Source organism: Rana temporaria, chromosome 4 (assembly GCF_905171775.1).
Source record: "Rana temporaria chromosome 4, aRanTem1.1, whole genome shotgun sequence".
In the NCBI taxonomy this organism is placed as follows: Eukaryota; Metazoa; Chordata; class Amphibia; order Anura; family Ranidae; genus Rana; species Rana temporaria.
The window spans coordinates 273,252,421-273,267,548 of record NC_053492.1 but is presented as its reverse complement, the minus strand read 5'-3'; the positions used below and the strand labels follow the sequence as shown (position 1 = coordinate 273,267,548).

The 15,128-nt window shown below is 44.7% G+C and overlaps 1 protein-coding gene across 1 annotated transcript in view; it reads right to left on the bottom strand.

The window, feature by feature from the left end:
• The window catches only part of NUS1 (NUS1 dehydrodolichyl diphosphate synthase subunit), a 32,217-nt gene extending 18,536 nt beyond the window's left edge, over positions 1 to 13,681 (bottom strand). The window contains exon 1 of the mRNA XM_040350308.1: positions 13,103 to 13,681. Coding sequence (XP_040206242.1) covers positions 13,103 to 13,535 — 433 coding nt within the window. The 5' untranslated portion in view covers positions 13,536 to 13,681. The remainder of the gene's footprint in view (positions 1 to 13,102) is intronic.
• Positions 13,682 to 15,128: the final 1,447 nt, after the last annotated feature.

Sequence of the window (15,128 nt, the reverse complement as noted above, 5' to 3'; positions counted from 1 at the left end):
GCTCAGGTGAGTAAAAATGGGGGGGCTCGGGGGCCCAGTCACTGTCAGAAGTATTTTCACCGTAATGCATAGAATGCATTAAGGTGAAAGAACACAAGGGTTTACAACCCCTTAAGTTGGGGGTTAGGTGTTGGTTTTGTTGTGATTAGGTGTTTGGCCCATGCAAGGTGAAAGGCTGCCTTAAAGGGGCTGTGAAGGTTTGTTTTTTATTTTCTAAATAGGTTAAGTGCATTGTTGGTTCACTTACCTTTTCCATCGATTTCCCTTCTAAATGTTTTTTTTCTTTGTCTGAATTTCTCACTTCCTGTTCCTCCTCAGTAAGCTGTTCTGGCGGACTAAACACTGCTCGGATGATGGGGGGCAAGCTTACTGAGGAGAAACAGGAAGTGAAAAAATCCAGCCAAAGAAAAAAACATTTAGAAGGGATATCGAAGGAAAAGGTAAGTGAACCAACAATGCACTAGCTTAAACCTGAGTTTCACACAAAAAGTGAACCTCTGCTTTTCTGATCCCCCCCCCCCCTCCGGTGTCACATTTGGCACCTTTCAGGGGGGGGGGTGCAGATACCCAAGACAGGTGTTTGCAACACTTCTGGGTTCTGACTCCTGCGGGAGCCCAGCCCCTTCACGTCAACCACCCCCTCCCTGACTGAGGATGGCGGCGGAAGCAGCCGAGGACCGAGCGATTGCTCAGCCTCGTCTGCTGACATCGTGGGCGCGCAGGACAGGTAAGTGTCTATTCTTTTAAAAGTCAGCAGCTGCAGTATTTGTAGCTGCTGGCTTTAAAAAAAATAATAAAAAAAAAAAAAATCGAGTGGACCTCCGCTTTAAAAGGAACCTATATAGAAAATAAAAACGAAACTTTACAACCCCTTTAAGTCTCCATTCACACCACAACACTGGCAATGTCCTGGTTTGAACAGTTCCAGGGTTTACAACCTCAGACCCCTGAATTGTGAGAGCCTGCTCTAAATAAGACTACGCTAAAATGTAAAAGGACAATGAAAAAGCATTGAAACGACTGACAGCTTAATCGACCCTAGATGAGCAATGCAGACAAGTCTTCAACACAAGACCAATAAATCAGAGATTCCACAATGGTCCAATGATGCAACATTTATATTTTACTGTAAATTTCCACAGTTCTCAATGCAATTCTTTTAGTTCATGTGTTCCTGCATTCACCACTAAATCTTTAAACCATAAAGTGGAAGCTCTGCTTATCAGGTCGTCACCCCCGCTTACGATTTTCTCAATTCTGCAATAACAGATTTCCACAGATGTACGATTACATAATCTCACTTGTTTTTCTATTAATAGTACATATTGCAAAACAAAACATGAACATCTCAAGCTTACATCTAACCCCTTTTAAACTAGCGTTTAAACTGGTCACCGGCAGTTCAACATGGCACCCTTATGGCAAAGAACTCTGAGGATCTGAAAAAAAGAATTGTTACTCTACATAACGATGGCCTAGGCTATAAGAAGATTGCCAAGTCCCCGAAACCAAGACCATACAGCGGTTTAATAGGACAGGTTCCACTCAGAACAGGCCTCGCCATGGTCAACCAAAGAAGTTGAGTGCACGTGCTCAGCGCCATATCCAGAGGTTGTCTTTGGGAAATAGACACATGAGTGCTGCCAGCATTGCTGCTAAGGTGGAAGGGGTGGGTGGGGCAGCCCGTCAGTGATCAGACCATATGCAAGTCACAATGAAATTGGTAAAAAGTAGCAAAGGAAACTTTTTCATAATCACTGACATGAGCCGTGGCAATACGAAACAGTTTAATTACAGGCAATGGGGCGCAATTTGTCATGTGATTTGAAACTATCAAATCGCATTACAAGTCACACATGTGTAACATGGGCCTTAAAATGGAAGTAGACCCTCCATTACAACTTTCATCTACAGGTAAGCCTAGATTAAGGCTTACCTGTAGGTGTTTGCAATATCTCCTAAACCTACACGGTTTAGGAGATATTTGCCAAAAAGAATACACGCTGTAGACAACGGAGCAGGCGCACTGAGAATGCCGGTTTTCTGAATGAAGAATGCCGGCTTTGATGCCTCCCGTGTGTATTCGTGGAGTGAAGTAATCGCCACTCTGGCCAATCACAGCGCTGGAGCGGCGAAACCCAGAAGTATCCTCCGGGAGATATTGCTGGAGGTAAAGACGGACGGCTTCAATCTAAAAAAAAAAAAGCATAATGAGGTAGTATGCTAGTCATACTAGCTCATTATGCCTTTATCTTGCAGGTTTTTATTTTATTTATTTTTTACTTTTTTGGGGTTTACAACCGCTTTGAAGTTTTTCTAAATTCTAAAACATTTTTTTTACCTTAATGCATTCCCTGCATTAAAGGAGTTGTAAAGGAAAAAAAAAATGGGCTAAAATTAATGTCTGCAAGGTAGACAGACAGAATAGTGTAATGATTCTGTTAAAAAACAAGAAAATACCTATTAAATTCCTTCATCTATATCACCTCCGGCATTCTAGTTTCTGTTCTCTCATTCACTTCCAGGTTTGCATCGCTCGTTCATGTATGAAGTACATTTCCCAGTATGCATTGGGGCACGCCCAGTAATTCACACCTCCTTGAAGTCTCTAACACGTAGAGAGCGTCCTGCCACACAGATGTAGTTCCCAGGAGGGGGTGAGCACGTTACTGACCACCGCAGGAAAGCCTCCCATCACGGTGGTCAGTAATAATCAGACAAGGAGGAAGTGAACAGAACAGAGAAAAAAATAATTGAGCAACTTCTGAGCAAAATCAAACAATGAGGAAGTGAAAAGAGGAATGCCTGCATTTTTTCCTTTGCAACCCCTTTAAGGTAAAAGATGTTTAACTACCCTTTCCCCCGCGCACCTAAAAACTTATCTGGCTTCTCCCATTTTATCATACCTGACTTTCAACTACCATTAAACACTTAAATACCGAGCCTGATTTTCAAGCTGTGTTTACAAATTTAAAACTTTTTTTTTCTAGAAAATTACTTAGAAAAAAATATATAATGTTCGGGGGTTCTAACACCCTAGAGAATAAAATGGCGGCCATTGTAATACTTTGTCACACTATTTGCGCAGCAGTCTTACAAGCGCACTTTTTTAGGAAAAAAATTCAACAGTAAAGTTAGCCCAATTTTTTTTTATATTGTGAAAGATAATGTTACGCTGAGTAAAATGATACCCAACATGTCACGCTTCAAAATTGCGCCCGCTCGTGGAATGGCGTCAAACTTTTACCCTTAAAAATCTCCATAGGCGACGTTTAAAAAATTCTATAGGTTGCATCTTTTTAGTTACAGAGGAGGTCTAGGGCTAGAATTATTGCTCTCGCTCCGATAGCGGTGATACCTGACTTGTGCGGTTTGAACACCGTTTTCATATGTGGGCACTACTCACGTACGCTTTTGCTTCTGCACGCGACCTTGTCGTGACGGGGGGCTTTAAAGAAAAAATGTTTTTATTTTATATTTAATTGATTATTAAATTTTCTTGTAATAAAGAAAAGCATGACAGGTCCTCTTAAATATGAGATCTGGGGTCAAAAAGACATCAGATCTCATATTTAGACAAAAAAAAATAAGGTTATTTGAAAAAATAAAAAAAATGTGCCTTTAACCACTTAAGCCCCGGACCATATTGCTGCCTAAAGACCCAAGGTGTTTTTACAGTTCGGGACTGCGTCGCTTTAACAGACAATTGCGCGGTCGTGCGACGTGGCTCCCAAACAAAATTGGCGTCCTTTTTTCCCCACAAATAGAGCTTTCTTTTGGTGGTATTTGATCACATCTGCGGTTTTTAGTTTTTGCGCTATAAACAAAAATAGAGCGACAATTTTGAAAAAAATGCAATATTTTTTACTTTTTGCTATAATAAATAACCCCCAAAAAGATATATAAAAAATGATTTTTTCCTCAGTTTAGGGCGATACGTATTCTTGTACCTATTTTTGGTAAAAAAAAATATCGCAATAAGCGTTTATCGATTGGTTTGCGCAAAATTTATAGCGTTTACAAAATAGGGGATAGTTTTATTGCATTTTTTTTTTTTTTTTTTTACTACTAATGGCGGCGATCAGCGATTTTTTTCGTGACTGCGACATTATGGCGGACACTTCGGACAATTTTGACACATTTTTGGGATTTTTGTCATTTTCACAGCAAAAAATGCATTTAAATTGCATTCTTTATTGTGAAAATGACAGTTGCAGTTTGGGAGTTAACCACAGGGGGCGCTGTAGGAGTTAGGGTTCACCTAGTGTGTGTTTACAACTGTAGGGGGGTGTGGCTGTAGGAATGACGTCATCGATCGAGTCTCCCTATATAAGGGATCACTCGATCGATGCAGCGCCATAGTGAAGCACGGGGAAGCCGTGTTTACACACGGCTCTTCCCGTTCTTCAGCTCCGGGGAGCGATCGCGACGGAGCAGCTATAAACAAATAGCCGCGCCGTCGTCCCGGATCGCTCCCCGAGGGGACCCGACCACCGCAAGTCGCGGGGGGGGGTCCCGATCGGACCCCCGACCCACGTCTAGGCAGGGACGTACAGGTACGCCAATGTGCCTGTACGTGCCATTCTGCCGACGTATATGTACATGCGGCGGTCGGGAAGGGGTTAAGAAGCATGGGCAGAAGTGATGTTTTGACGTCGCTTCCGCCCTGCTATGGAGACGGGTGGGGCCATCTTGCCCTCATTCGTATCCCAGGCAAGCAGCGTGAAGGACCCGATCGCCTCCACCGCTGCCGACGGCGGGAGAGGGGTGGGCCCCTCTCCCGCCGCCAACGGTGATCTTGCAAAGAATCCGCAACGGAGACCACCTTTATCGTTTACCGGCCAAGTTAAAGATGGATACCTCGGTTGTGGCAGCAGCTGCTGCCGTTACTGCGACATGCATTTTTAAAGTGACTGATGACGTACATGTTCGTGAGCCGGTCCTTAAGTGGTCAAGAAACATTTACAGGTCCTCAGCTTGTGACTGGATGGTGAAAAAAGGAAAAGCATACCAATTATCTCATCTTTGTCACTCTGCTCTCATCTATCAGCAGGCATCTTTTTGGCACATGAGCACTGCAGCACAACTGACTGGCTCCTTGTGCTGCTTCTCCCTCTCCCAGCCTGAGCCTGCTGTCCAGAGACTGCAAATAGCTGCTACCAGGACAAAAATACAGGCACTTCCACTGTTTGCAAAAAAAAACAAAAAAACTTAATGACATTGAGAGCTGCATATATTTGAGTTTTGTATATCTGCCTGATGGTTAGCTGTAAGTGCAAAGTCAGCTTTAGGTTTCTGGGTCTGCTAGCTGCCATGACCATTATGAGGAGGCGTATGCTACCTGCAGGATTTTATACTCTGGCACATGCAACAATTAAAAGCAATTAGGGGGGGGGGGGAAACGCTCCGGGTGAGTGATTGAACCAGGTAGGCTGGGGAATGGACTCCTCCCAGGGGTCCTAGCCTCGGCTCGCCGGCCATGAAATATGGATAAAAGAAATGGATGGCTGCACACTGAAGTAGTGATGAATCTCTTTATTGTAAAATCCGTAACATGAATGACACCACAGGACAGGCAAACAGGTACAGGTAGACGCGATTCACACAGCGATGCTGCGCTTATTCATTACCACAAAGATTCATCACTAACTTGGTGTGCAGCCATCCACTCCTTTTATCCATGCAACAACTAAAGACAGGCAGACTCCCAGGTGGACATGAACAGAGACAGAAATTATGAGAGCAAGATCTTCCTGTTGGGAGCACCAAGCCAAATGACGCTTTGACAAAACACTTGTTGATTTACTGACCCTTTAAGGGTATTGATCACAAGCCAAAAGTACATTAAGAAAACATTGCTAAAGCTGCAATTAAATCTAAGTGCTTGTGTTTCCCAGGTAAACTGTCACTTTGTCAGAGGATGTTGATTTGCACATGTACGGTCTGCCCTCATATTGTAAAGTGCTGCACAAACTGTTAGCGCTATATAAATCCTGTATAATAATAATATGCAAGGTTTTCTTTCATGATTGTATTAGGAAGCTCTCTGTTCTCCACTTTGTATGGAGGAGCATATGACTCTCACATGACTTGAGATTACATAGGGCTTCCCCTTTACACTCCCAGTCGCTGAACAAAGCAGTATGGAGTACAAGGAACATATGCGCTGTTCTTGTAGCTTCTCCTTTCCCTGTATATGAAAAGGCACAGGTTCACTTCAGCTATTTTTGATCCACTGCAGATTTGTTAGTTTGCCACTTACAAAGAAATGAAGGGTCTATATTTTTTTTTTATCATAGGTGTATTTTAAATGATAGAGACAGAATATGGACCAAAAATCCAAAAAAAAAAAAAAAAAAAAAACCCACACACCACGATACAAATGTTATAAATTGAGTTGCAGGTCAGTGAGTAAAATAAAGTACTTGACCCTCAAGAAAAACACAACTTAGTACTTGGTGGAGAAACCCTTGTTGGCAAGCACAAAGGTAACGCGTTTCTTGAAGTTGGTGAACAGGTTTGCACACATCTCAGGAAGGATTTTGGCTCACTGCTTTTTACAGATCCTATCTAAATCCTTAAAGCAGAGTTTTGGAATCTACGCTTAATAGACTGCTCAACCCCCCCCCGCACCACATTTGGGGGGTGGACAGGTACCTGTCCTCACTTCCCTTCCAGGAGATGGTGCCATCCCTCGGAAGTTTGGCCCACCCTCTTCTGCCACAGGCCAATTAGAAACTGTAGCGCACTTGGCACATGCACAGTAGGGAACCAGCTGTGAAGCTTAAAGGCTTTACTGCTGGGTTCCCTTACTACAAATGGCAGCCGCAGCACCCGAGAGCTGATCTGAAAATCGGTGGGCTGCCAACATCGTGGGAATCCTGGACAGGTAAGTGTCCTAATATTTAAAGTCAGCAGCTACAGTATTTGTAATTTAGTGGGGGCCCAGAGCTCCTCTTTAAGGCGTCTTGGCTGTCGCTTGGCAACTCAAATTTTCAGCTCCCTCAATACATTCTTAATAGGATTAAAGTCTGGAGACTGGTTAGGGCACTCCAGAAGTTTAATGTGCTTCTTCTTGAGCAACTACTTTGTTGCCTTGATGGTATGTTTTGGGTCATGGAAGACCCATCTTCAGTGTTCTGGCTGAGGGAAGAGGGTTCTCATTCAAGATTTTACAATACATGGTCCTGTCCATTGGCACCCCAGTGTGGCAAAGTCTGCCTGTACCTTTAGCAGGGAAACAGCCTCAAAACATCATGTTTTTTACCTCCGTGCTTCACTGTAGGAATGGTGTTCTTAGAGTCATAGTCAGCATTTTTCTTCCTCCAAATACGGTGAGTGGAGTTAAAGTCAAAGAGCTTAATTTAAGGCCCCGTACACACGAGAGGATTTATCCGCGGATACGGTCCACCGGACCGTTTCCGCGGATAAATCCTCTCGAGGATTTGCGAGGATTTTGATCCGATGGAGTGTACTCACCATCGGATCGAAATCCGCGCCGAAATCCCATCGCGATGACGTGTCGCTCCGTCGCGGCGACGCTGTCATATAAGGAATTCCACGCATGCGTCGAATCATTACGACGCATGCGGGGGATTCATTCGGACGGATTGATCCGGTGAGTCTGTACAGACCAGCGGATCAATCCGTTGGGATGGATTCAAGCGGATAGATTTGAGAGCATGTCTTCAAATTTTTATCCGCTGGAAATCCATCCCATAAAAATCCGCGGAAACAGATCCGCTGGATTGTACACACCAGGGGATCTATCCGCTGGAGCCGGTCCGCGGATCAATTCCAGCGGATGGATCCTCTCGTGTGTACGGGGCCTTAGTCTCATCTGACCACAGCACTTTCTCCCAATTCTTCTCTGAATCATTTAGATGTTCATTGGCAAACTTCAGATGGACCTGTATATGTGCCTTCTTGCTTAGGGGAACCTTGTGGGAGCTGCAGGATTTCACTCCATGGTGGCGTATTGTGTTCCAACGGTTTGTTTGAGGACTGTGGCCCCAACTGCCTTGAGATCATCAACAAGCTCCTCCTGTGTAGTTCTGTGCTCATCCCTCACTTTTCTCATGATCATTCTTACCCCATGAGGCAAAATCTTGCATGGAGCTCCAGATCAAGGGTGATTGATGGCCATTTTGTATTTCTTCTATTTGCGAAAAATCACTCCAAATGTTGTCTCCTTCCAAGCTTCTTCTTGTTGATGGTCTTGTAGCCAATTCCAGCCTTTTGCAGGTCTACAATCTTGTCCCTGGCACACTTTGACAGCTCTTTGAGATAGATAGATAGATAGATAGATAGATAGATAGATGTTGTCGTTAGGAGCACCTTCTTAAATTGATAGGACAAATCTATGTACCGCATTTTGTAGCCAGTCTGTGGGAGCCAGAATTATTTTTGGTTGTTAGACCCCTTTCACACTGAGCCGTCCATAGCGTCGGTGGTAAAACTCAGCTATTTTTACCGCCGACGCTATGGGCGGATTTGGGGCGCATTTCGTGCGCTAGAGGGGGTTGTTTTACCCCCAGCTAGCGGGCCGAGAAAGGATTAAGCAGCGGTAAACACACCGTTCCTTCACCGCTCCAAAGATGCGGCTAGCAGGATTTTTTTTACCGTCCTGCTAGCGCAACGCTCCAGTGTGAAAGCCCTCGGGCTTTCACACTGGAGACAACGGAGCAGCTGTTTGAGGGTGGATTGCAGGCGCTATTTTTAACGCTATAGTGCCTGCATTTTTACTCACTGAACTGCAACTCAATTTAGAACATTTGTATTGTGTGTTTTTTATGGATATTGTGTCTCTATCATTTTAAAAATACACCCAAGATAAAAAAAAAAAAAAAAAAATGTATAGAATATGTTTTTTTTTTGTAAGTGGGAAAACTTGCAAGATCTGTAGAATTTACCCCACTGTATATGATCTTTAATACTTGGTTTAGAAAGTAGAACACTATACTGGGAAAAGTGACATCCAGTAGGTACATGCTCCTGCACACTTTGGGCTTTCTGCTTTGATATCATTTTCTTCATTATAAATGTATGTTAAACTTCTCACAATGAGAATGACCAACAACCTGTTCACTTAATCCTTCTACAATTCAATCATTGCTGGAGCAATTAGAGGGAAAAAAAATGAATCCTTCCAAAAAGCCAATTAGAGGTCAGTTATAGAAATAAACAGGCTTATAACATAAATGGCAAAATACACAAAACACAGAGGCTAGGCTCCCAGTCTAAACACAGAATACATACAGCAAGGTATTAACATGGGATTACCTATTCCCATCTTTAGAAATCTATTCTGCAAGAAGAAACATGACCGCTTTATGTAAATGGATACAGATATGTGCCAACACCGTCATCACATCCATACAATCTGGCACCAGTCAGGTGGGCCCTTGCCAGTTACAGACATTAATAGGAGATGCCAACACTATAGATGGGTTCACACATCCAGTGCGGGTCATTAACACACATTTATCTAAGCGTTAAATGTAAGTAAACCCTCCATTACAACTTTCACCTACAGGTAAGCCTGGATTAAGTCTTACCTGTAGGCGTTTGCAATATCTCCTAAACCGTCACGGTTTAGGAGATATTTGCCAAAAATAATGCACTGTTGTCTACGGTGCATAAGCGCCGTAGACAACACCGCAGGTGCACTAAGAATGATGGCTTTCTGAATGAATGCCGGCTCCCGCGCGCATGCACTTCCGGGAGATATGTCTGCGGCTAGAGGGGAAGACGAGGACGGCTTCGATCTAAGGTAAGTAAATGCATAATGAGCTAGTATGCTAGTCATACTAGCTCATTATGCCTTTGTCTTGCAGGTTTTTATTTATTTAAAAACATTCTTGGGGTTTACAACCGCTTTAAGGCAGCACATCCAAATGAATTGCAGTTTTTGGTAATGCCACAACCAATGGGAGTGCATTACTGTGTGTTGAGGTGCGCTATAATGCATGGGTGTTGGTGCTGCATTGCCTCAGCACATTGGGGTGTCATTCATAATGAAAGGCAAGGTACTGCAGCCTAAAGGCTTTTTCACACTTAAAGGGATATTAAACAAAAAACAAAAAAGGATTTTTAACACCTGCTGTATTGGAGCACCCCCACTCTGGACAAATGAGTCACCATTGGACGGGAGCATTGTCTGTGGGGGGAGGGGGGGTTGTGTGTACAAGCAGATTTAGATATACTAACAAACTGAAAGTAGTTCTAAAGTCTAAACTTTTTTTTTTTACCTTAATGCATTTGCTGCATTAAGGTAAAACATGTCCCACTAGCTGCTTTTCCTCCCCCCCAGCACTGACCTTGTCTGCAGCACTATTGTTCTCTCTTCCTCTTCTCATAGGAAAAACCAGGGTTGATTTACTAAAAATAGAGTGTAAAATCAGGTGCAGCTCTGCAGAGAAACCAATCAGTTTCCAGGTTTTATTCTCAAAGACTAAATTGAACAAGCTGAAGTTAGAAGCCGATTGGCCATCATGCAGAGCTGCACCAGATTGTGCACTATCCAGTTTTAGTAAATCAACCCCACTGAAAGCAGCGGAAGCTATTGGTTCTTGCTGCTGTAAGTCAATTACTGTAAGCAAGGAGCAGGGAGATCCCATGTGCGGTAAACACTCAGGGATGCCAGCCATAAAGATGGACAATACCCTCCCATTCTGCCTATTGATCAGACACTGAATTAAGAAAGGCCATCATTTAGCGATTACAACCATATGGACTGACACTATCCTCCCATTTTGCCTAAGGTCGGGGTGTACCGTGCACATCATAGACACTGACATAGGAGACGTCACCATTTAGTGATCACAACCATACAGGCTTACACCAAGCTGCTATCTTGCCTAAGGTCAGGGTGTACCTTGCTAATAACAAACACTGACATATACAGGTCAGGTGTCAGCATTTCAATTTTTTCCTTGGCTACAAATCTTTCCATTCGGTCTAGATTTAGGCGACAACTTTCTCTTCATATACACAGACCTAGGAGATTCCACGATTTAGAAATCACCCCTATTTACAGGCTGACCCCCCATGTTCTAACATTAACTAGGTTAGAGATATGCAATTAGCGGACCTCCCGCTGTTGCAGAACTACAAGTCCCATGAGGCATAGTGAGACTCTGACAGCCACATGCATGACACCCAGAGGCATGATGGGACTTGTTTTGCCACAGCTGGAAGTCCGCAAAGATAAGGCCACCATTCAGCGATCACATCCATCCAGTCTGACACTGTCCTCCCATTCTATCTATATTCAGGCAACACCTTCCTCCTCATATACACCGAGGGTCAGCAACCTTATCCTCCACTGCACATTAATCCTCACAGCGAGCGCAGGGGAAATTGGGAGGCAGCACAGCTCAGAGTAGTGGGTGGGAGCTGGCCAAGCTAACCTTTCAAGTTAACTGGCAGGTGATTGGTTGCTAGGCGGTCCTAGCAACCAATCACCAGCTTGGTAATATGGAAAGTTATCTCTGGCAAATTCGGATGCAGAGCTGTCAAGTGTTCCACTTCTGTTCTGTGTACACCTGTATCAGTAGGAAAATTATTCCACTGCTGCACTGGCATCGAAACTGCGGTGTGTTGGGAGGGGTAGTGGGTGATGTAAAGAGGCAGAGCACGGGGGGGGGGGGGGGGGTGGGCACTACCATCCACTACACTACTGCCACCTATCCTACTGAAACCAGCCACTGCCCTATTGACACCCTCCACTTTTAAGGTAGGCAAAGCTTATATTTTTACTGTGACTTTTATTATATCTTTTATAGTTATAGTTGTCCTTCCTATTTAGTTAGGCCTTGCACAATCTTCCTTCACCCGCAACTTTTCTTTTTTTGGGGGGGTTCCATTTTCTTTTGCAATGGTAATTCTAGGCAATATATAACGGGGTTTGGATTTCGAATATATATGTGCCAGGGTTGCCAACTGTCAGGAAATTCACAGACCGTATATAAAATCTGGGACTTTTACATCTGTCTGTGAAGGTCTAAGAATTTCATGATGGTTGGCAAACCTGGTATGTGCCGTACGTGAAGGTAGAGGGTAGGTTGTTGGCAACCCACCCAAATGACACCCCCCCCCCCCCCGAGATACAGCAAAATGACAATTACTTGCCCGGCGCGATTGTGAGTCACTGCTGCTATTACAAACTCGGCAGCCAGCATCCCCTTATAGATGCTTGTGCCTGGATTCGAATTGAAGGCCACTGTGGCTGCTATACTTCCACGGCATCCCTCCACACGTGCACATCTTGTCCCCGTCCACTGAGGTGGCTTCTATGCTTGCACCGCGTGCTGCACTCTCCTGGTCCATAGGCTGGACATCCCTGGCCTAGAGTAAGAGGGTATCTTGCTCATTACGGACACTAACATAGGTAGAAGTCACCATTCAGGGATCGCATCTATCCATTCTGACACTAACCACCCCTCCATTCTGTCTAGGGTCAGCTGACACCTTCCTCTTTGCATACACAGACCTGGGAGATGCTACCATTTATCACACCTCCTTACTGGCTGACCCCATGCTCTAATACTGGCTAGGGTAAGGGGGTACCTTGTTCATCATGGACATAAGAGACCACCATTCAGTGATCACACATCCTCACAGGCTGAACCCCATGCTCTAATACAGGCTAGGGTAAGTGAGTACCTTGCTAGTCATAGATAAAGCTGAAGCCACCATTCGGATAACATCCTCCCATTCTGTCTAGGCTCAGGTGACACCTTCCCCATCATATACACAGACCTAGAAGAGATTACCATTCAGCGATCACCCCTTCCCCATCATATACACAGACCAAGGAGATATCACCATTCAGTGATCACCCCTTCATCCATCCAGACACCATCCTCCCATTCTGTCTAGGCTCAGGTGACACATTCCCCATCATATACACAGACCAAGGAAATATCACCATTTAGTGATCACCCCTTCATCCATCCGGACACCATCCTCCCATTCTGTCTAGGCTCAGGTAACACCTTCCTCTTCGCACACACACACAAATCTAGCAGATGCCACCAATCAGCATCACTTCTCCGTCCAGGATAGCTCCCCCCAATCCTGCCCATGGTCAGAGGTGTACCTCTCTGGTCGTAGACACTGACATAGGAGATGCCCAGGGCCATACACCACACCACCAGGCTAGCCACGTCCGTGAAGCTGTGTTGTTCCTCTGCGAAGAGCAGTGCCAGGTGGACGGGCATCTTGTGGAGCTTAGCTCGGTCTCTCCGATGTTGGAGGAGATCCCGGTGCAGGTAAGAGCAGTCACAGCGCCGCCTCAGAGAAGAGCTGTCCGCGGTGTCCCCCAGGCATTGGCACCAGTTCTCCTCCTGTCGCAGGTGGCAGTCCCCGTGCGGGCCTTTCCTCCTCTGGAAGGCGATGTCCGGCGGTAGGAGAAGAGCGCCCGCCGCCCTCCATACTCTCCACTGCCAGAGCTGGAGCCAGGCCAGCAGAGCCCGCTGTGCCCCCAACACCACGTGTACGAGGCGCCAGGCCAGCGCGTACAGAACAGACATGTCTGCCGCTCACTGACACCGGCACCTCACTCTGCTACCATCCGTCAGCCATACAACTGAAGCACACAGCACCTCCGGCGCCGCAATTGGCCGGAGTAATGTGTCGTCACTTCCGCGGGACAAAAAGCTGAGTGACGTGGCCTGCGCAGGTTGGATCCGGAAACGGTGTAGATGTAGAACAAACGAGTATGCGAGTATGAGTGAACTGTGTACAACCGAGCCACACTGACACCTGCTGGTGTGTGCAGGAACTAACTATAGGGTGTATGGGAGACTTGTAAAATTCACTGGGAAGTAAAGCCATACCTCCCAACCTTTTGAGTTGGGAATGAGGGACACCTATTAGCAAAATGCAAATTACATAAACCCCTGCCACACCCTCTTAAAGAAGAATTATACAAAAAAAAGATTAGTTTAACCCACGCAGGTTTTTTTTTGTTTTTTTTTACATCTATTATTCCTTTATATTGGCTTTTGGAATTTGTAAATGCAGCAATTCAGAAATAAGATGAAATGGTTAGCAATGGGAAAAACTTTTTGAAAGCTAAATAGTGCATTTTATATACAACTACAGTTAGTTCTATATATCTTTGGACACAGGCACAATTTTCATACTTTTGGCTCTGTATGGCACCAGAATAAAATGAAAATGAATTTGAAGTGGACACTTTCAGCTTTAATTGAAGGGGTTAAACATAAATATCTAATGCAAATTTTAGAAACTGCAACCATTTTTAGTCCCCCAATTTCAGGGGCTCAAATGTAACTGGACAAAATGAATATAATCATGAATAAAATGGTAATTTTTAATATTTTGTTGAGAATCTTTTACTGGCAATGACTACCTGAAGTCTGGAACCCATGGACTTTACCAAAGACTGGGTTCCCTCCTTTCTGATGCTTTGAGAGGCTCTAACTGCAGATGTCTTTGGTTGTTCTTTGTTTGTGGGTCTTTCTGCCTTTAGTTTTGCCTTCAGCAAGAGAAATGCATGCTCAATTCGGTTGAGATCAGGTGATTTACTTGGCCATTGCAGAATATTCCACTTCTTTTCCTTCAAAAGCTCCTGGGTTGCTTTTGCAGTGTGTTTTGGATCAATGTCCATCTGCACTGTCCAATCAACTTTGCTGCACTTGGCTGAATCTGGGCTGAGAGCATATTTCTAAACATTGGAGAATTCATCCGGCTGCTTCTGTCTTCAGTTACATCCCTTTAACACAAGCCGGTTATCGGTTTTCTTCTTCTGTCGTCACGCTGACAGTGCAAGGAGAAAAAAGTCGATAACCGACTTGTGTTGACATCCAGGATCAGCTGTCATTGGACACAGCTGATCACGTGGTAAAGGGCCTCTGCGATCACAAAGTGCACTGCCCTCTCGCAGGGGGCGAGCGGGAAGCATGATCATGGGAGGACATCAATAGATGCCCTCCTGGCAAAGTAAGCCTGCGCTGTAGCCATCATTCAGCTATAGCGCGGGCAGTAACAGGTTAAAACTCAACTCCAGTCAAAATGGTTTATTACATTTTGGACAGAGCGGGGGAAAGGGCTGGAACCCCTGGCAGGCTTTTACTGTCTGTCCTTATCGGGAATGTTTC